At 38.3% G+C, this 23,650-nt stretch overlaps 1 protein-coding gene across 2 annotated transcripts in view; it reads right to left on the bottom strand.

Annotated features, from left to right (window-relative positions):
- The window catches only part of robo1 (roundabout, axon guidance receptor, homolog 1 (Drosophila)), a 355,554-nt gene that overhangs the window by 196,685 nt on the left and 135,219 nt on the right, over positions 1 to 23,650 (bottom strand). For both annotated transcript variants that reach the window (XM_065280529.2, XM_065280528.2), the window contains exon 3: positions 12,576 to 12,662. In XM_065280529.2, coding sequence (XP_065136601.1) covers positions 12,576 to 12,662 — 87 coding nt within the window. The remainder of the gene's footprint in view (positions 1 to 12,575; positions 12,663 to 23,650) is intronic.

Below are 23,650 nucleotides of genomic sequence, written 5' to 3'. Positions count from 1 at the left end.
GTCTCTGTGTGGGTAAGAGAAAATGGGGGACCCTTCGGGCTCCATGCTGTGACATCTCTTTCAGCGTGGACGGACCCCCCTCATCAACCCTGGACCGTATCGGTATGGGGGCGAGGGATTGACACACCCAATGAGTGAGTGAGAAACACATTCTCTTTCCTCCTGACTAAGACTGTTTTACGCTCCCTTTTAGTCAAAAAACCGAACAAAACAGCACAGAATAAAACAAAACATTCTCCAAGAACAATAATTCCTATAGAGAAGAAAAGCTCTCTTCCCAAACATGAAAGAGGAAAATGTCACATTTTTATCTTTATGGGGGCAGTGCATTGTGTGATTTCATTTACACTTGTGTTATGATTTTAAAGACATTATGCTGTTTTTTGGACAGATTTATACATTTATGGTACCAGAGCCAGTCCTGGCATTCTGGGGGCCCTAAGCAACTTTGTAAGGGGGCCCTGTCATCGCGTTTATAAAAAACGATCACTGTTTAAATTGCTTTAAACAAAATGTTAACTAAAACACGTATTATCTTATAGCTGTACATTTTGCCACATGTACATTACTGTGACACTCATCAGAATACTTCCTAATTAAAACATTGACACATGTTTTCTGAAAAGCCCTTAATATGTTACACTAGTACTTAGAAAACAAGGTCCACTGCCAAATACATTATTTTTTAAGAGAGGTAGAACATCAGGGATACAAATTTAAAATTAAGAATAAAATCAAATCAAAATAGCTGTCAGATAAACCATAACAAACAACAGATTCAAGGCATGATCAGACTCCACAGATAAACACACCAAAATACACCAATCATTCTCTAAATATGCAAACATTAGACCTAGTGTGCATTGTTTTAAAATGCTAACATGGGTCACACTACATCTTGCATGAATAAATGTGTTTATTTTTTAACACGTATGAAAGATTTTGATTATTAATGTGTACAAGCATTTCTTACAAAACACACAGGACTAAAACGGAATCTATTTAGACTGCAGTGTTTGTTATAAATCCATTGCATGGTTAGTCAAGACTAAATAGGAATTTAAAACATGAATGTGTTCTTAATCTTTTTACTTCACGTTTATTTTGTCGCTGTTTGTCTCTCCTGCTCCGGATGGATATCTTTAAACAATATCCAAATGAAGACGCATGTCGATAGGGGCGTCAACCGCATACGGAGCTGCATAGATGGACTGACAACTGGAATTAAAATATTGTGTGATCAGACAGCGAAGTTATAATTTCGAATGGCTCTCGCGGCACAATGATGCCACTCGCCAGCTGATCTGTGCAGCGCTTTAAGAAGTTAAGAACAAGGGGTCCCCTAGTGGTGCAGGGCCCTACGCAGCTAGCGTAGCATGCGTATAGGGAGGATCGGCTCTGTATAGTACAATTTTTTTTAATATAATTTATGTTAATCCATGAACATTAAATTTTACATAAAAGATCGGACTAACAAAAAATGGATTAGGCGGGATATTTATCAGGGCTTGACATTAAACATTGCCATGTGGTTGTCCTTCAGACAAGTACATCTGTCATTCACAGTCCAAGTAAAAAAGTTTCTTGCCCAGAGATAAAAATGACATTTCACCCATCATAATTTGGTTATACCTGATTGGTATAAAACAAAGGCTATGACACAAATAAAAGTTATTTTTTATTATTTATTTTTTGCATTGACATTTCAGCATTTTCAAGTTAATTGTCTGGTCGGGCAAGTCAAATTCTTTCTTACTTGCCCATTCAAAACATTCACAAGCCCTGTTATTAAAGTTTAGAATTCTGATGCACTTCGAAGATGGGAAAATGTTGCCTATTTGCTGATAAAACACTGCGTAACAAACAAAAATGATATCCAGTGCACTTAAACAAGACCCATCTCAGATGATCTACCATTTACATCTGACAGAAACATGCATCTTAAATGCACATAACTATACACCTGTTTACACCTGGTTTTACTAAATCACCATTTAACTACTTCTATCGCAATCCCTAATGATTTTATTTCTACCAGGATCTCAGATGAGCATGAACCCTGCATGTTTATGAGTCACTGAGCCTCTCTGACAGAGTACCATATCGACTGGAATACGCTATGATTTGCTAAGTGCTACCCTGTCATTTTTCGGGATCCGTTCATGCAGAAAACTTCTAGGTCTTGCCAGCCCAAGAAACAAGCAAGCTAAGTTCGACTGATTTCCCAGGACATCTTCGGCACAAGTGTTGTCACTGGGAAAGAATGTCTCACGGAGGACCATCTGGGCTCCAACTATGTCGGTGTTCAAGTTAAAGCACCATATGATTCAACAAAGAAAATGCTGTTAACCAATGCTCAGAAAAGGTGAAGAACGAAAAGGGAAAAATGTATCCTGTCAATTCTTGAGACACAGCAGAGCATTTCCTGAATATTGTTAACCAGAGCTTTGACAAACGAAACAAAATATAAAAAATACGTCTGACAGGAATGCTCACAGAGAAATGTGGATGAAAACACCATAAAGAGGACATTCTGCTCATTCATTACAAATCCTGTGTTGTGCTTTCAGACATGGAGGTGCGGGTGGGCTGAACAAATCTGTTTCTGTTTTGCCATTCAGAGAGACCCTGGATGCAGAGACCTGCCACGGCTGATGCTACAAAAAAAGGCAAAATGAGGTAAAGGCAAAGGAACGCAGGAGCTTTACATTAAGCTGCAACTAGATGACAAAGCTTGGCGAACAGGCTATTGCGTGGCCGTCCACCTGCACGGACATAATCAGCGCCAAAAATTTGCCTGGAGTTTGACTTTAGTATTGGATTGGGAGGACAGCAGCAGAATTCCTGATCATTTACATTTAACAAAAACAGCACTTGAAGGATTAGTCCATTTTCTAAAAAAAAATCCAGATAATTTACTCACCACCATGTCATTCAAAATGTTGATGTCTTTCTTTGTTCAGTCAAGAAGAATGTGTATGTTTTTTTGAGGAAAAAAATCCTTGATTTTTCTCATGGACCCCAACACTTAACAGTTTTAATGCAGTTTCAAATTGCAGTTTCAAAGGACTCTAAACGATCCAAAACGAGGCATAATGGTCTTATCTAGCGAAACGAGATAATGTTTATAAATTAGATAATGACATACTGCAATTTTTTTACAGTGACAAGAGATGAGTTGCTACAACTTGACTGATTTAACTACAAATTTTAAGGCAGCAAAGAATTTTTTACAGTGCACCCAAGTGAATCTTCAGATGTGTTTTCAAGTGTTTGTCAAAATTGACATCTTAAAAAAGCATTGCTTATTCAAGAGACCAAAAAACAGCAAAAGACAACGGCCAGAGAGGTCTGTCTCCACGTCAACATACTGTACACCAGTGAAAATATCTACAAATTGTGCATAAGCCCAGGAATATTCCTCACCACAGGAGATTTATAGAGTGACAGAAATTGTCTTGGATTTATTGTTCAAAAACAGTGAATTAGTTATGAAAGCAGCGTTTTGATGGATTTAGCAGCAGTGCTTTAAAGAGGTTGAAATTACATGCACAAATTTTCAACGACTTTAGCATGTTGACAGTTTCAGCACAGCATGCTGTCAGCACGCTAATACCCTTTCTTAGAAGTTCTCTAAATGTAACCCCTTTAAAGAACTGCCACTAAAAATATAAGAAATAAAAATCTGTATAAACAATTCAACTAATCTACTCCCTAGATAATTGTAAGGCTGTGTATGTAGGCCTATCCAATCCATAAGTATTGCTAAAACTCATACATTCAATCTTTTACCATTCAAGCACATAATATGTGACCCTGGACCACAAAGCCAGTCATGGGGGTCATTTCTTTTTATTTTGGCATTAAAGACAAATCAATAATTGTGACCCATTCCATGTATTTTAGGCTTTTGCTACAAATATACCCATGCTACTTATGACTTATCCAGGGTCACGTATTATGTTTCCTTTAAAACTTATATTGAGCATACCTGACTACTTTGACTGCAGTTTAAGCATTTCATTTGCAAAATGCAATGCACCAAGAAGAGCACACTGACAGGGTCCGGATACATAAAGAACAAACAAACAATAGTTTCACTTAAGCACTGGACTATTCCCAGTAATCCTAATCTTTAACTACCCTTGTCAGAGAGCATTGTGACATGTTTCTTACTATCTGTTATGCAGACTGGCAATAACAAGAAGCATTGTGTTTTCATGCTTAATTGGCCTAATAGGTTTACTGGTCGGGGAGGCTTAAATGAAAAGGGAAGCTGTCTCAGAGAAACTGAGCCAAGTAGTGCCTTTGTCTTTGGCCTGCATGTGCCCTCCCCACCTTCACAATGGGGGATTCGACCAATCAGTGCTTCGCAAGCTGTTGGACAAGACCCGCACCAGCAGTCCTGCTGAATTATTAACGCAACCCTACAGAGCAGGAGCGGGAAAAAACCTGGAGAGGTTTATACAGTATTGTCCCGAATATTAGATGATCCCCCCTATCCAAGTGTACCTTTTGGAAAAAAAAATGTTTAGACCAACTCATCTTTTATAAAGAAAATTATTTCATTTGAAAATAAATATAACTTGCAGTCCATCTGAATTTAATAACAATTAGTCTAGGCTGTCCATCTCATTGTGTAAAAACGCGTAGCGACTATAGTTTATCAGGTTGCTTCAGGTGAACTTGTTTATGTGTATTTGGCACCACCTACCGCATTTGTGCTGGTGTACGTGTGATTAATGGCCTAGAGCTTGTATATAAGAGGACATTGTTTATTGAGAGGCATTTCAGTAAAAAAGTTTAACTCATTCCCCGCCAGCCTTTTTGTTATTTTCACAAAAGTTTCACAAAATGCCTTCCAGGAAAATTTTCTTTTAAAAATATATAAACATACAAATATATCAAATGAAAGAACAGACCCTCTGCTTTTAATCAAACAAACAAAATAAATGGGAAAATAGTTTCCCCTAATATATATATATATATATTTATACCACGGGTCTGTTGAATGCTGTATTCTGATTGGCTGAGAAATGTTCCATGGGTATGCATTAATTTCTGATAACCACACACCTAGCTTAAAAATGTCTTAAAAATAGGCACCAGAGCAATGTTTGTGGTAACCGTGGTATACGAGGAATAATTGACTCTGGTCCTTTGAATTATTTGAAAATAATGCACGCTTCGCGTCGTGCCGCATTGCACCTTGGGTGTGCCTTATTTTCTTATAATTCAATGGTCGTCGTCAATTATTCCTTATATATATGTTTGCCAAAAGTTGAAGTAGTTGCATTTTTGTGAAGGATTTTTTTTAGAGATTATCAAAACATACACAGAGTTTAAAATTAGTAAATAACGTTTTTGCTTCAGTTTTTTTTTTTAATTGAGTAAGTGCGCCGTCTTGTGGATAATCGTGGTATTACAGATTACCATAACAAATTAGCGTCGCACACCTGAAGTCAATGGATAGGTGCGTAGGATAAGACGACAAAAAGTCTCAAAATATACAAAGAACAATTCCCGCACACTATCTGCTTGCTAAATTTTTTTTTAATGAAAGTTGCGTTGCAACGTTTCGATCAACTGATCTTCATCAGGCCTGTAAAAAATTTTTTTACAGATTACCATAAAAACTCATCAACAACACATTTTTTCATGCAAATGTTTTCTCTTAATTGACTCGTCAATGGCGGGGAAAGAGTTAAAATCTTATATTCGGAACAATACGGTACTGTAAACATGTCACAATTAATGTCACAATTAATTTTTTAAGGTTAACTACACAAGCATCATACATCTAGAACTGAATGATCTAAAACTATTACAAAAGTCCGGCCCTCGCAAATGGGTGATGTCCAGCCACTTTCTCCATCCAGTTATGCAGTAAAAATGCAAATGCTATTGATAAAACCACAAGAAGCCAAGATTGCTGAAGGGCCAGTTACATAAGATGTACATAGCACCAGAAAATGGATTTTTAAATAGGATATAATAATATTCAGACTGACAGACTTTAGTTAGTGTGGCTTTTGGCTGGGCAAAACAAGTCAACAGGAAAAACAGATTTATTGAAAGCAAATCGGAAAGCCCGCTCCCCTGCTCTTCATTTGATTTGATTGATCAAATCAATGCGTAAGGACTTCCCATCGCTGCTTTCTGATTTAGAGAGAAACAAACATGTTGTTGAAGGTTTACTTTTCAGATACCACTGGCATACAAACCATCGGCTCCTGTGTGTGTATGTGTGTGTGTGTGTGTGTGTGTGTGTGTGTATTCATGGACTTCTTTAGAATAGATTTGTCCATGCAGTTGGATTTAAAGCATGTTTGACATGCTCTACGACCTGCCACATGTGAACATATCTCTACAGTAATGATAAAAGTAATGCTTATTCAATCCTGCTTTCTTCCTCCCTCTCCCTCCCACATGCTCCAGTGTTTAATCTCTCTCACTCTCTCTCTCTCTCTCTCTCTCTCTCTCTCTCTCTCTCTCTCTCTCTCTCTCTCTCTGTCCTTCTCCTGACAGAAAAACTACAAGGTTTCCTTCTATCTCCCTGCTGCCATCAGCTGCCAAAACATGCAGGTCACTGCGATGAGCTCTATAAATATGATGTACAGCGTATGCGGTGCCTTTGACCTCACAACACGCGTCGCAGCAGTGCGGGGGAGCAGGTGCCATGCAGATTTATGACATTCGGCGAGAACTTTCACCCCGTATGTACTCTCTTGCTCCAGCAAGCAAAGAGTCCAGGCAGCGAGGGCTGAACAAATTCACTCCTCCGTGACAAAATAGCATGTGGGAGAAATGCGCATGAATCTAAAATGGTGCGACTGTTTGGATGTGCTTTAATAACTTTACTTGGCAGCTGGTACTGCTGAAAATTTTCAACCACCCCCTATGTTTGGGAACCGTTTTGAAAAGTTTAAAAGTGTTGCTGTTGCGTAATGCTTAGCTTCTGCATCAACATCAACATTTTTGGCTTAACTTTATTAAAGGAAAGGTAGGCAATACTTTAAAGGGACACTCCACTTTTGTTGAAAATATGCTCATTTTCAAGCTCCCCTAGAGTTAAACATTTGATTTTTATCGTTTTGGAATCCATTCAGCTGATCTCCGGGTCTGGCGCTAGCACTTTTAGCATAGCTTAGCATAATCCATTGAATCGGATTAGACCATAAGCATCACGTTCAAAAATAACCAAAGAGTTTCAATATTTTGAAATTATTTTCCAATAGCGCCTGAAAAAGTCCCCTTGGTAACTTTCAATAGGGCGCTGCATAATATCATTGCGCCTCCTACAGCCATGTTACAACAACAATGTCCTTGATTATTACGCCAGAATGAGAGTATAGTTCCTAGCAATATTGGAATAGAAAATCACAACTTTAAATTTTCTGTTGGTTTTAGTACACGATGTAACTACAGAAGAGTCAAATTTTAAATAGGAAAAATATCAAAACTCTTTGGTTATTTTTGGGCGCGATGCTAATGGTCTAATCAGATTCAATGTATTATGTTAAGCTATGCTAAAAGTTGTACCGCCAGACCAGGAGATCGGCTGAATGGATTTCAAAACTGTAAAAATCAAATGTTGAACTCTAGGGGAGCTGGAAAATGAGCCTATTTTTTAAAAAAGTGGAGTGTCCCTTTAAATTTCCTACTGTTTTAAAACATCTTTTTACCATTATTAATTAAATTATTGAATTGATTCTGTGGTCGTGTCACAGATAAAAAAGTGCTAATATTTAATCTCAGTTAAGTTGAAATGTAGCACCACAACAAAGTATTTCATGTCAACTACCCTTAAAAAAAGTGATGGAGCTTGTCGTTTATGTAGAAACTACATTATAAATGTGGCATCAGCTGGATGTGCATCAAAGTTTTTCTAAGCTGCATGTCAGCATTTGTGCATATGCTGGTTAGAATTTCAAACACGTTTTTTTCAAATCTGTCAATCAGACAAAAACTCATTTGACAGTCATGAGGGGACCATATGGACCCCCTGACTCGACACAAAAAGGGGGGCGTCCGCCTCTCTCTTTCATCCTGTCTTTCCCCTGAGCAGCCAACCCTCAGGAAAGAGCAGCACTTACGACTCAAACTTTAAAGAAGGACTACCTCAAAGTCTTCTTTTTCTATTTGACTTTACCCACCAAATTATGCTTAGGCAGCAACGGGTCTTTTGTATTTCAACACCCGTACTAATCTCAGCAGGAATAAACAAATTCCAATTCCCTATCCTGTGCCAAACAGACGTGTTGCAGAATAATGAGAACGCTGCCATCACCGCTTCTTATCACAGTTTTTGCACCAAATACCCCTCTCTATTCATTCAGCCCTGCACTCCAGTGGCCCTTGACAGAATTAGCCTGGTTCAGCATTGAGAGTTTAGCCTGATGGGACTATTTCCTGGTACACGGGGCGAGTTAAGCTCCAGGATTTGTGATGAAAAAAGATTGGAAGGGAAAAACGAATATAAGGAGCACCCACATCCTCTTGAAGGAGAAACCCCTCTGGACGACTGCGGTGGAGGTAATTACATCTCAAGTGGGATCGGACTGAAAGGCAGGACCCGTATTTACCATGCTTTCCGCCCTGGGGAGAACGAGTGCTTTGTGGGGAATATGCTTTGTGGATAAGCTCGATTGTAAGAGTGCTTGTGTTCCACGAGGGGTGGAAAAATTTAACCCCGAACGCGTGGACGATTTGCATCCGCACGTCCCAGAGGCTGAAACCTCGTCCTCTAATAATATGAGGAATTAAGGAGGCAGTCACAGTAATCATGGTGGTGCCTTCAAGGTCAGAATCTTGGCCTGTGTAGGACTCTGTAATGAGGGCGTCTCAGACTGTCACACCCAAACAACCAGGTGCATTTGGATACAGCAGACACCGTGGTTAATGCAGCATGTCGCGCGCCTCAGTGTCTGTTGCATATGCTGTGGCAATTTAACTAGCTGGATAAAAACTATATTGTAAATAAATAAGCAATATATAACATCTTACAACTCAATACAGAGTTTTTGTTTTTATTTAAAAATGTAAATATCAGTAAAGGCAAGAGGGACATAATTATTTCAGGGAAATGCCAGCATTGTCCAGACAAATGTTTACTAAAATACCATATTTACCTTCAATCAAACCATGTTTATCTATCCATTTATCCATCCATCTATCTTTGACAGAACACACTGATGGGTTTAAAGTTCCCCAATGCTAGGTTGTTTTTACCCAACCATGCATTATAATGCATTATAACCCAGCAGTTGGGTTGAAACAATCCAGTCTATCTGTCTGTCTACCTATCTATCTATCTACAGTATCTATCTATATGTCTGTATGTCTGTCTGCATATCTACAGTATTTGCTGTCTGTATATCTATCAATTCTCTGTCTGTCTGCCTGCCTGCCTGCCTGCCTGTCTGTCTATCCATCTATTCTTTGTCTATCTATCTCTCTGTCTATCTATCTATTCTTTGTCTGTCTGTCTGTCTGTCTGTCTGTCTATTCTTTATCTATCTGTCTGTCTATCTATCTATCTATATGTCTCTTTGTCTATCTGTCTATTATTTGTCTGTCTGTGTGTCTATTCTTTGTCTATCTGTCTGTCTGTCTGTCTGTCTATTCTTTATCTATCTATCTATCTATCTATCTATCTGTCTGTCTATTCTTTATCTATCTATCTGTCTGTCTGTCTGTCTATTCTTTATCTATATGTCTGTCTGTCTATCTATCTATATGTCTCTTTGTCTATCTGTCTATTATTTGTCTGTCTGTCTGTCTATTCTTTGTTTGTCTGTCTGTCTATCTAGCTATCTATTCTTTATCTATCTATTTATCTGTTGGTCTATTCTTTGTCTGTCTGTCTGTTCTTTGTCTGTCTGTCTGTCTGTCTGTCTATCTATATGTCTCTGTCTATTCTTTATCTATCTATCTGTCTGTCTGTCCGTCCGTCCGTCTGTCTGTCTGTCTGTCTGTCCATTCTTTGTCTGTCTGTCTGTCTGTCTGTGTCTGTCTGTCTGTTCTTTATCTGTGTATCTCTCTGTCTGTCTGTCTGTCTGTCTGTCTATCTATCTATCTATGTGTCTCTTTGTCTATCTGTCTATTATTTGTCTGTCTGTCTGTCTATTCTTTGTTTGTCTGTCTGTCTGTCTATCTAGCTATCTATTCTTTATCCACCTATTTATCTGTTGGTCTATTCTTTGTCTGTCTGTCTGTCTGTTCTTTATCTGTGTATCTCTCTGTCTGTCTGTCTGTCTATCTATCTATCTATGTGTCTCTTTGTCTATCTGTCTATTATTTGTCTGTCTGTCTGTCTATTCTTTGTTTGTCTGTCTGTCTGTCTATCTAGCTATCTATTCTTTATCCACCTATTTATCTGTTGGTCTATTCTTTGTCTGTCTGTCTGTCTGTTCTTTGTCTGTCTGTCTGTCTGTCTATTCTTTATCTATCTGTCTGTCTGTCTGTCTGTCTGTCTATTCTTTATCTATCTGTATGTATGTCTGTCTGTCTGTCTATTCTTTATCTATCTGTCTGTCTGTCTATCTATCTATATGTCTCTTTGTCTGTCTGTCTGTCTATTATTTGTCTGTCTGTCTGTCTGTCTGTCTGTCTATTATTTGTCTGTCTGTCTGTCTATTCTTTGTTTGTCTGTCTATCTAGCTATCTATTCTTTATCTATCTATTTATCTGTTGGTCTATTCTTTGTCTGTCTGTCTGTCTGTCTGTCTGTTCTTTGTCTGTCTGTTCTTTGTCTGTCTGTCTGTCTGTTCTTTGTCTGTCTGTCTGTCTGTCTGTCTGTCTGTCTGTCTATATGTCTCTGTCTATTCTTTATCTATCTATCTGTCTGTCTGTCCGTCCGTCTGTCTGTCCATTCTTTGTCTGTCTGTCTGTCTGTTCTTTATCTGTGTATCTCTCTGTCTGTCTGTCTGTCTGTCTGTCTATCAATCTATATGTCTCTTTATCTACATGTCTATTCTTTGTTTGTCTGTCTGTCTATCTAGCTATCTATTCTTTATCTATCTATTTATCTTTTGGTCTATTCTTTGTCTGTATGTCTGTCTGTTCTTTGTCTGTCTGTCTGTCTGTCTGTCTATCTATATGTCTCTGTCTATTCTTTATCTATCTGTCTGTCTGTCTGTCTGTTCTTTGTCTGTCTATCTATATGTCTCTGTCTATTGTCTGTCTGTCTGTTCTTTGTCTGTCTATCTATATGTCTCTGTCTATTCTTTATCTATCTGTCTGTATGTCTGTCTGTCTGTCTGTCTGTCCATTCTTTGTCTGTCTGTCTGTTCTTTATCTGTGTATCTCTCTGTCTGTCTGTCTGTCTGTCTGTCTATCGATCTATATGTCTCTTTATCTATATGTCTATTCTTTGTTTGTCTGTCTGTCTATCTAGCTATCTATTCTTTATCTATCTATTTATCTTTTGGTCTATTCTTTGTCTGTATGTCTGTCTGTTCTTTGTCTGTCTGTCTGTCTGTCTGTCTGTCTATCTATATGTCTCTGTCTATTCTTTATCTATCTGTCTGTCTGTCTGTCTGTTCTTTGTCTGTCTATCTATATGTCTCTGTCTATTGTCTGTCTGTCTGTTCTTTGTCTGTCTATCTATATGTCTCTGTCTATTCTTTATCTATCTGTCTGTATGTCTGTCTGTCTGTCTGTCTGTCTGTCTGTCCATTCTTTGTCTGTCTGTCTGTTCTTTATCTGTGTATCTCTCTGTCTGTCTGTCTGTCTGTCTGTCTGTCTGTCTGTCTATCTATCTATCTATCTATCTACATATCTGCCTTCTGTCTGTCTGTCTGTCTGTCTGTCTGTCTTTCAGTAAATCTCATCTGTACTGTATCTTTGTAAGATTGTGAAATGAAGTGCTCTCTCGAGGCTATAGTATCATTCTCTACGCTGTGTACCAGAAATTCTCACCTTCCATTGGATCACCCACGTCGTGAAAGCCAGCTTTTCACTTATCGTCTTGTTTTCCCAATGAAGGTCAGAATGTTAGCAAGCTTTAAGAATAACACCACACACACTGCAGGAGAATCTCTGCTCCGGCCTCAGGGCCCCTGGAAGGTGAACTCTATTTTCACTTAAGCAAAAAGGGTCAGGGATCTTCTCTCAGCGACCGGCTCATCTCATCTGAGTGCATTTAATCTGGAAATTGAGGTTCTGGCTCACTCTTCTCTTTCACAAGAATCAGAACGTTCTTAACACTGAAGAGGCTGTCCTACTTCCACAAATCAATTCGACCGAAGAAGAATATAAACTGTTTATACAGTATGTGAGAAAACCTTGCAGCAGCATACTGAGGTGAGGGTTATGAGAAGTATCAAAGAAATCCACAGGCAGAATATTCAGTATTTTTTAAAATTCTGTCACAGCTGTCAAAGGCTCTAGGAAAGATACAACAAAATATTTATCTCTTATTTAATTATGGCACCTCCGTATTCAAGCAAGCAATTTGAGGGGCTTGTCATTAAAAGAGAAATAAGAAGAAAAAATAAGTTGAAGAGAAAGAGTCATCTTCTATGGTGGACACACAGCGGTATTACTATTTTTTAAGAAACAAGAAGCAGTACCTGTGTAGCCCAGCGAGTTGTCGTCCCCATGTTCTGCAGTAGGGGCTTCTGTGGCCCTATTGCTACCTCCCTCCTGAGTCTCCGTGTCTGTTGAAAGCAACACAGGTACTGAGACCTCAAGCAAAGAATGCCGGGCCACCGGTAACATGGTAACACCCCAGTAACCCTGAAACCAGCAGATGAGCAGTAGCAGGCTCCATAGAAAGTGAAGTTTCATGCATCCTGATCCGCGACCTCTCAGCTGCATTATTATGTCGAGAAAATCACCATAAACTTTACTCGAATCTCAGAAGCCTATGTATAAAAGCTCTAGAGTGTTAATTCATTGATAGCCATGATCCAATCTTTGTTAAAGCCGATAAATGGTGTTTTCCTTCGTTCGTCACCTCACTGCGCCTTGTGTCTATCTATGTGTTCGTCTGAAAAGTGACAATACAATACGTTCCCCAAATCAACAGACGGACGGTCCTAAAGAGCACATGGGCAGCTAGGGCTACCCAACTGCAAATGCAAAGTCACTGACGCACGCCTATTTAGCTCAATATACAGTCATTGACTGAACTAATTCCCCAATCAGCGCTTGTCGCTTTTTCCCAAAATGGACTGACAGCCCATCATCTACGGTGAGACCGGGCAGGGGGTGGGGCTGGTGCCCCCATCATGGCGAAGTGTGGGATAAATCAGACTGGGCCATGCCCACTTCCATTGTTGGGCACTGACAGGAGGCTAATTTGGGACGAGGGGAGGTGAGGGGGCCTGTTTAATATAAAGAGGGTCAGAATCGTCCAGATGACTGGGAAGCGGCCCGTCACGACGGTGAATGAAGATTGGCATCGTTTACCCGGATAAAAGGCACACAGGCAAAACAATAGGAAGTCACTAGAGAGCATTTAGGGCTCAGGGAAGTGTGACCACAGCCTGTCCTCTCGTTCACCCTGAGGCTCTGTGAATGCTTTTAAGCATGCACGCTAATGCAAACGACGCTACCGTTTCACATTAAGCTTGTAGCGTAACAGAGTTTTGTACAGATTTTATGAGAGGTTAATGTCTATTTAAAGAGTAGTGCCACATTTGCTCATCACTGTTGTGTGTTTAGTACAAAGCTGTGACTAAACTTCTGGCGTGCCAGTGCTGAGAAAATGCTTTTGTGAGCAAACACTGTGCCAAGTAAGTTCACAGTATCGGGAGATTTCTTAGCTTGGGGTATACCTTCACGTTAAAAACTAGCCAAAATTTAACATTAACATTCAGTCTTGTTAAAACAGTTTCATCAAGGTCACAAACATGCAACAGCAAGCATGCAAACACACATTGAATAGACCTGATCGAAGATAATGTCTGCTTGTACATTGACACCATATTGTTAGTTTTACAATGTTAAAAAGTTTAAAGGTACAGTGTGTAGTTTTTAGAAGGATCTCTTGACAGAAATGCAAAATTGTAGACAAAACTATATTATCAGGTGTGTATAAAGACCTTTCGTAATGAAGCGTTATGTTTTTATTACCTTAGAATGAGACGTTTTTATCTACATACACCAAGGGTCCCCTAACGTGGAAGTCGCCATTTTGTGCCGCCATGATTCTACTGAAGCCCCTTACGGACAAACGTTTTTACTAAGTTGTCCCCGACGATGACATGTTTTTCCTCTGGCAGCTACCGTAGCTCTCTATGTGTTTCTGAAGTGTGGGGTGAGCAGTGGACTGAGCTGTTAGTTGCAATTTGCAACTTTACCACTAGATGCCGCTAAAATTCACATACTGCACCTTTAACCAACATGAATTTACAATGCATCTCAATTTCTTGGCTAGTGAGGAGCTGCTATAAATTATAAAAATAATGTTTAATTAATTTAAGTTATAACTTTATTTTTAACTTCAACTCCTTACTATAGTCAAGAAAGTTGAAATGAATTGTAATTTCAAATTCAATAAATGTAAAATTTTAAGGAATTTTTACAGTGCATCACCATTTACAACACACAATTCATAATTTTAGCAACCAATAGGAGTGTAGATTTTACCACATAAAATCAATACATACAAAACCAAAAAAATGCAAATTTTAAAGCATGTGTGTTTGCTTATACGCTATAAAACAAATTAATCATTCAGATCGCATTCTGATCTGTTCTTCCCGGTCACATATAATAATAAAATTTTTGGAAATGCTGCTTTTAAACAGTGTGCTTTGTAAAATAAGCTACATATATAAATGATTTGACTACTAACTCCTTCCATGCCAGTCTTTTTTCGAAAATTTGCCCGCCAGCATTTTTTGTGACTTTCACAAAATGCCTTTTTTAGGAAAATTTTCTTCTAAAAATATATAAACATACAAATATATCAAATGAAAGAACAGACCATCTGCTTTCAAACAAACAAGCAAACAAACAAAACGAAAACTTTCATTAACATAAAAATTCATCAGGAACACGGTTTTTTATGCAAATGTTTTCTCTTAATTTACAAGATAACTCGTCAAAGGTGGGGAAAGAGTTAACTGTAGGCTATGATATAGAATATTCTTCACTTCTTATTAACAGGTGGCGTGCCCAGCTGCCCCGAAGAACATAGGAACAAAAACCCGGTGCTCCCTTAGAATCAAATGGCCCTGATCCACACAATCCAATCGTGTTTTGCCTCCCCTGATGACTAATTAAACCAAACCTTATGTGGCCAGCCAGTGCTTCTGTGTGCCATTTTGAAATGGCTTAAATCCGATCATTTCCATGCACAAAACACAAAGAAAAAGCAGCCTGCGTTCTCCGTTTTTGCTTACATTGAACTGCCTCAATGACACAACTGATCCAAAAGCAAACAAAAGAATTCATTCAGATTATTAGCTTTAAAAATCAAGGCCATTTGTTGAGGGAATCATCAGATGGTTAAATACTTCTGAAGGCGGAGGAATTGTGAAGAAATGAATGAGTTGCCATGTTAATCGGTGCACTCTAACCCGACTCTATAGCGATTTCTCATTTTTAGATCAGCTGAAAGGCTCTAATTTATAAAATGGGTTTAATTAACTTACATAAGTGAACTAAGCTGGACACAAATGAATAAGTGCAGAGAGAAAAAGAGATATGTCAATGCTGTAGCCGGACTTCAAATTACCAATTATATGAGTTTGTGGAAGGACACGTATTATTAACTACTGGACAAGCATCAGAAATGTGCCCAAAATACCAGCCCGGACCATCATAAATTACAGATGAAATTCTCTTTAATTTCTCATACTCTATCTCCTAGACAGAACTAAGTTAACTCATTCCTTGCCAGCTTTTTTTTAAGTTGCCTGCCTGCATTTTTTTGTGATTTTCACAAGAAATTTTTCTTCTAAAAATAAATAATATATATAATATATTCCTCTGCTTATAAAATCTTAAATATGGGTATTTTTCTTAAAAAATATTTGTTTAGCAAAAAGCTGAAATAATTGCATTTTTTGTGAATACATTTTATTAGAGGTCAGATTCAGAACTATTATCAAAACATACATGGAGTGTAAAATTTATAAAAAAAAATTTTGCTTAATTTTTTTTAATAAATTGGGTAAGTGTGGATAATCGCGGTATTACAGATAACCATAAAAATCATCAGGAACACGTTTTTACATGCAAATGTTTTTTCTTAATTGACGTGATAACAATGCGGGGAAAGATAAGAGTGAAAGTTTGTATCTTGTTTGTCTCAGATATTTCTCCAATGATAAAGATGCCAAAATCTTACATTTATAGGTTAAGAAGTGATCTCCACAGAACTGAGCTCAAAAGTGTTGTAAAAAAGTTGTAAAATGTATTTTATGACAGTTTTTCAACAATTCACTCATTTGAATTAAGCAATTTTAGGCGAAACACTGACTAAAAGGTGAAAACACAATTGAGATTTCGATCAAAACTACTAAACTATAAAAAAACTGTACATTTTCCTGCATGCATTTAAAACCTTGAATATCATTGCTGGTTACAAATATAATGTGTGGTTCAGGCATTTCATACCACTTTTAACTCACAATTCACGAGTTATCTCATTAATTAATAGAAAATGCTTCCCAGTCTCTAGTCCCTTTCACACATACAGTCTTTACTGGTAATTTACTGGTAAATTGCAGTAAACATGTCATGTGTGAACAGAACCTTTCCGGTAAATCAGTGCTCCCAATTTACCAGCAAGACAGGTTGTAAGATTACCAGTAATTTACCGGTAAGCGCTATGTGTGAACGAAAAATATAGGATTACCGGCATTTAGAACGGACGACGTCAAACCGCGCTGACAGATCGGGCCAATCAGAACGTTTTTAAACAGATGACGCGTTTACCACCGCACTGTTTACGTTCGTTTCCACACCCATGCTGCTTAAAAGTCGAGCACAACTGAAGTTAACATCCACATTTCTTCAAAAATGTTTAAAACAGCTTACCATATATTTGCCAAATTGCCGACGTCCTTAGCACACCCTCGGTGAAGCCTAATGTGCAAACACAGGTTCCGTTTGACGCCACCTAATGCAATGTTGTTTGGCCACGAGCAACTTCGCGACCGTTTGCCACAGATGTGAAAACAACAAAATACGGACCGACGATATTAAATCATAACCCGCCATTGTGTACAAATACGACACGGAGCTCGCGGCCGCGCACCACAGGTAACTTCCGCATTCTCTCCGAGTTTACCGGTATTTTGATACTGATGTGTGAATGATGTCTTTCTGGTAAAAAGACGGAACGTCACTGCATGTGTGAACAGCACATTTTTGTATTTACTGGTAAATTAATTCTGGTAAATTCATGGTTATTTACTAGAATTACTGTGTGAAAGAGGCTAATGATGAGTTTTTATGGCAATCCATATTTCCGCTATTAACCACTGGGGTGCGGTCTTACACAACTTATAAAACACTAAAGCATCGACTGATCCAAAAACAGTAAAAACTCTGTATGTTTTGATCATCGATCTGAATCTGATCGCTAACAAAAGTCGTTTACAAAAATGCAATTATCTCAGCTTTTTGTTTAAAATTTGTTATTTGAAGAAACCTACCCGTATTTGAGAGTTGATAAAAAAAAGAGAACAAATAAAGATATGATAAAACGTTTTTGTTGTTGTTGTTGTTTGAAAGCAGAGCATCTGTTTTTCATTTAACATATTGTATATTCATTTAAAGAAGAACATTTTCTGGAAGGCATTAAACTTTTGTCAATCTGATCTACATGTAGCAATAAAGTTCGAATTGCTAGTAAAGTAGTAAAGCATTGTGTTAGCAGTGCAAAAGATTGTGGGTTTTATCAGTGTCGGCTCGTGACTGCTCATCCGAGTGTCATGTGTGTTGCTCGTGTTTTCACAATATGTGTTTGTTGCGTCATGTGAACCATGTGCATCACGTTTTTTGTCAAAATAAGTGCCTGCTGCACACACGTCAAAACCGTTTATGATAAAAGAGACGCTCACATTCACAAAATAAACACAAGACACTCCCTTAACAGTAAACTCCGATTACTCATGAGATTATGCGAGTAGCTGGCAAACGCGAGCGTCTCTTTTATCATAAACCCTTCAGACGCGTTTGCAGCAGGCACTTATTTTGACAAGACACGTGATGCACACAGGTTCACTCGATGCGCAGAACACATATTTTGAAATTAAAATTTTTGGATGCACTGTATGTCGCTTTGGATAAAAACATCTGCTTAATGCATAAATGCAAAGAGAACGAACGAGAGGCCTCAATTTAGACAAAAAAACACAGTTTGATACGAGGGTGTTCTGAGATCTGTTTTAAAGTGTTGTTTTTTGGTTGCCCAAGTAACTTCCCTCAAAGTCTCTAATATATTCTGGTAGTTAAACTTCTTTAAAACAAACCACGAGACCTGAAGTATCACTCATATACATTGCACGAACATTGGATGACACATTATCTGCCAAAGTCTAAAACTTAGGCTTCAGGGGTTTGTTCCGATCTACAGAAAGTATAATTTTGCCCAAGCAAACAGCACTTTTATTAACAGTCGGTATCGAGTGAACATCTCTACAGTGAACACGTTCAGGGCTCCGGTCGGAGCGCACCAGAGCCTGTGGTTCGCTGCGGGTCTGATTAGCGCCAATATTATTGGAACGTACCAAGGGAGGGATTATGCATATGAGGGTATTGTGGTCCGGTCTTCCCTTGCACGGTGGGCAAAAAACCAAGAATCATAATAAGAGACTACAGCCGAATTTTCCCTTCTGCAAAGACCTACAGACGTGGAATGACAGAGAGATGGCTGGGGAAATTAAAGGGTGGTTTCAAAAAGCTTAGGAGAAACAGACCGTCTGGCATCTAGATATTAAATGAAGTTGTGGCTATCTAAATATCCATAGTGCTGCTTTAAAGATTGTTAGTATTGGCCCAGAAGAAAACTTCTTTCTTTCATTGCTTTTAATGTAATTTTCATTTATGTTTTGGTTTACTTAAACTATCAAAGGCAGGAAATATTTCTTCTAAGGTGCCTTAGGTAAAATAGAAATAGAATGACATTAGGACATAGTGGTGGGAAATTAATGTAGATAATAAAAAAAAACTGTTTAAGTATAATAAATCTTAAAAGTAATTTTAAGATTGTTTGACTTTTGATCACAGGCTGTGGTTCTTGGCAAATCTGAGCTCTGTTTAAGACATTGAGATGTGAATGGTTCTTAACTGGCGCGCCACCATACAGAAATGGTTTCAGGCTGATAGTTACTGACAGAAGGCCAGAAAGTAATAAATGCAAATCATAAAATGCAACTAACCATATAATCACACTGCTAGAAGAGCAAAATAAATAGCCTTATCAACATTTTAAAGGGCAGGGAAATATAAAATCTGGGCTCTCAGGCAAAACCAATTGTCTTTGGACGAGACAAATGTTTCTCTTGTTCCTCGTGAGAAAAATATGAGCGGCAAGGAATCTCAATTTGATTTCCATTTAGTCTCTACTGTCTAGGAAAAACGCTCTCACTACCATTTAAAATGAAAATTCATCCATAAAGCAGTTCTTATTAAAGTGTTAAAAATATAAATGAATGATTTTTCTGTTTAATAGGAAGTTACACCCATGTAGCTCACAACAACCCAATAAATATGATACGCATTAATATTAACAATTTATCTGTCTACACTGTCAGAAAACTATAGACCCTATAGCTGTTACTGGGGCGGTGCCCTTTAAAGTTCCTAATATTTACCATTTGGTACCAGTATGTAACTTTGAATTACTAATATGCACTTTTTAATATGCATCGAGTTAAAAACATCTTAACTTTTACGAATGCTGCAAGCGCACCGCAGATCATATGACATGTTTCCGTGGGGTTTTAGATGTGAAATGTGAATCGCCCCTAAGTCGTCATATCGGCATATGTTTTTACGATCTTATAACTTGTTTTTATAAACAGTTACATCGGACGCACGCGCAATTGTCACTCTTAAGCGCCTGAACCAAAGTGAACTTCCGGTCTGTATTTATTTATCGGTCTGGTTAAACTGATCTCTGTAAGAAATACCTTCCCAGCTGGTACACGACCGACCTTTAATGTTGAAATTTGGTAGAAATAATGTCAGTTGTTAATGCTTAACTGTTGCAGAAGGTATTCAAAATCAATGTTAAAAATTAATGTTGAAATTTGGTTATATTAATGTCAGTTGTTTGTTCAGCGTTCATATAACATTGAAACAACAGTTAACTCTTTCCTCGCCATTGACGAGATATCTCGTCAATCAAGAGAAAACGCTTCCCCGCCAATGAAGAGTTTTTCCGTCTTTCCGCAATACCGCTATTATCCACTAGGTGGCAACTTTTTAAACCCGGAAGTATTGCCGTATGGCAAGCGGCTGCATGTCCGTGTCTGTTTTAAAGATCGCTCTGAATGGGATCTCTATGAAAAGTCCGTCACAAAAATGGAATTATCTCTGCTTTTTGCTCAAAATGTGGTGTTTTTGCAGAAACCTACCCATATTCAAAAGCTGATTGCAAAAGAACCACTGAAGGTAGGATGAAACGTTTTTTTTTTTTTTTGAAAGCAGAGGGTCTGTTCTTTCATTTGGTATATTGTATGTTTGTATATTTAAAGAGGAACATTTTCTGGAAGACATTAAACTTTAGTGAAAATCATGAAAAACGCTGGCGCTGGCTGGCAACTTTTTAAAAAAAAGCTGGCGGTGAAAGAGTTAATGCTAAACTTGTTAAATTTGCAAAATCAATGCCTATTTCCACGTTAATTTGCCGTTGATGCAAATAACTAAATTCACAGACGTTGAAAGTGAGACATTAAAACAACGCCGCAATATCACGTTGAACCTTTTTCAACGTTGATTCAAACTCGTCCTTGACGTTGATTTAACGGTACAATATAATACAGAGGGGTAACATTACAATCTCTCTGATGAGGCCAACACGGAAGTGACTTAAACTGCAATTCATCGACTGGCCACTACAGGCTGGCTCCAAAAGGGAGTCAATTCCCATAGACCTCCATGATAACTTTACAGTAAAAAAATAAGCCTAGTACAAATAGTGTTTTTGGTCTATATAGCTATATATTTTCTATATATTTTCCCATTCGTGAAAACTGTGAGGGGGTGAATTTTTTTGTAACTCATCCGTTTAAATTATATTAAGCCTTGAGGGGTCGCACACCGGACGAGAAGCACAGCGACGCGCCATGAATTGAAAAACAGAACACATTATTTTCTATGAATGTATGCACGCCTGGCGGCGGCGGTCCGCTCTGACTCTGGACGCTGCTCCAATCCCTGTCACCCCTCACATAGTTTAACATTAAATAACATCATATTTGTCCCAAATCATTAATGATTAACATTGGCTGCTAACGTATATTTAGCATTTTGAAGTAGACGCTATCTGACTAAGCTTGCGCTAATAAATGTCCACTTCAGGTGTACAATACCTCTGAGTTGTCCTAGACGCGATGCTTCTCGTCCGGTGTGCGACCCCCTTTAAAGTTCTGCATAATTAACTCTTTCCCCGCCAGAATTTTTTTTGATTTTCACAAAATTTTAATGCCTTCCAGAAAATGCTCCTTTATAAATATATAAACATACAATATAAGAAATAAAAGAACAGACCCTCTGATTTCAAACAAAAAAATCTGTTTCATCCTACCTTCATGTGTTCTGTTTTTATCACCTCAACTATGTGTAGGTTTCATCAAAAACACCAAATTTTGAACAAAAAGCTGAGATAATTCCATTTTTGTGAAGGACTTTTGATAGAAATCAGATGCAGAGCGATCTTTAAAACATAAACGGATATACAGCTGTTTGCCCTAGGGCAATACTTCCGGGTTTTATAAGGAATAGTTGCGCCACCTGGTGGATAATAGCGGTATTGCATATTGACGAGATATCTCGTCAATGGCAGTGAAAGAGTTAAGGGTGTGACCACTTGAGTGACAGGTAAACTGCCACTGCTGTCACTAGAATCGAGCTAGGTAGGCATGGTTCCAGCAACCATCCACCTAAGCTTTAGCCACGTCCTGCCTCTTTAGCCATTTTCGGTTATCCGCGAGTGATGCGCAGTGACGCGTGGCCAAGATGTCGACGGCAGGCAACGCCTACTTTAAGCTTCAAAAAAGCTCTTCACAAACCTGTGGATGATGTCACGGACACCTTATTTTTTACACTCTATGTATAATATACATTATCAAACAATTTATCTATACTGAATGATGAAGTAATATCAACATATGTTTTTTTTCCCGTTTTATAACTTGTCTTACAGGTTCGTGACTCAAAAGTTAAAGTTAGTTAAGATGAAAGCCATTTAATTTATTTAATAATGTAACAGATTTTGGTATTGACATGTTTTCTTTAACAGTATGGTTAGTATATAGTTTTCACATGCCATTGTAACTAAGAATACAATTGCCAAACCAGTAAATCCAGTTACTGTCTGACAAGTTCATCCAAAGCTCATCCAACAACCACAGACCAAAAGATGATGTCTAGAAGTCTGATTAGCACCGGTGCGAATGCGTGTAGCTCACGGAGTCAAGCGCGTCCGTAGAAATTCAAGTACCCTACAAATAATCCTATCAATCTCCGTCAACATCACGGCAGGCCTGTGAAAGCCAGAACAGCTGGCGATGTCTCACACAGCTAAACGAAGCGGATGATGGGCATCGCTCAGACTGCAGAGGTTAAAGCGTTCGGCACAATGAGCTCTTCAGCGGCGAGTAAATGAAAGCCACTTCAGGGCCTGAAGACCGCGGTGAAAGGGCACAGCTGCTGAATGCAGTGTTATAAAAGCCAAAGCCATGATTAATGATGAAGCTCTTCACAAGGACACGCCACCTTCAATCTAACTGAAACACTTTGAGAGACTGAGTTTTCTGAGGACGTGGCTCTCTGTGCATTTTAAAGTCCTTTTGGAGTCATTAATTGGAGTCAGGGAAATGAATTCGAGTGTTGCTTTAGCTACAAGAGGTTTCTTATCTTTTAGATAAGAAGTTATTAGGTGATATTCTGTGGTCATTTAAGTATAGTTATGTTCTTCAAACATATACTTCAACAAAATCAGCCTTGGTGCTCATATGTGATGTGACAAAACCCATTGGATGTTGCACTGGGACATATTTTAGGAGGAAAAAATAAGTTGGAGACGCAGGTTGAAAATGCACTCTCATGAATGTGCTTTTAGCTAGTTATTTTAGTTTGTAACATTTTAAATACTGATATTTTTCTAACAAAATCGCATCGATTGCCTTTAAAAGACCTTTATTAACCAACTTGGAGCCGTGTGGATTACTTCCAGATGTAGTGTTAATTTTGGTCACCTATTTTTTAATTTAGTCTTAGTCTTGTGCCAAATATCCTTGTTAGTTTTAGTCGACTAAAAGTCTCATCGTTTGAGTCTAGTTTTAGTAAAGACAACTCAAGGTTTCTTAGTCAAGTTTTACTTAGTCTCGCGTAGCCAGACCTTCAATAATGAAGATCTGGTGTTTTTCGCTGCTTTTTCTGGACAAAGCCCGCCCACGAGCTGTTTGACTAACATGTCAAACAACCGATCACAGTTTGTTTCGTCTAGCATCACGTT

This window comes from Paramisgurnus dabryanus, chromosome 8, assembly GCF_030506205.2.
Source record: "Paramisgurnus dabryanus chromosome 8, PD_genome_1.1, whole genome shotgun sequence".
Taxonomy (NCBI): Eukaryota; Metazoa; Chordata; class Actinopteri; order Cypriniformes; family Cobitidae; genus Paramisgurnus; species Paramisgurnus dabryanus.
The sequence above is the reverse complement of the archived record's forward strand: the minus strand, read 5'-3'. Positions and strand labels throughout refer to the sequence as shown.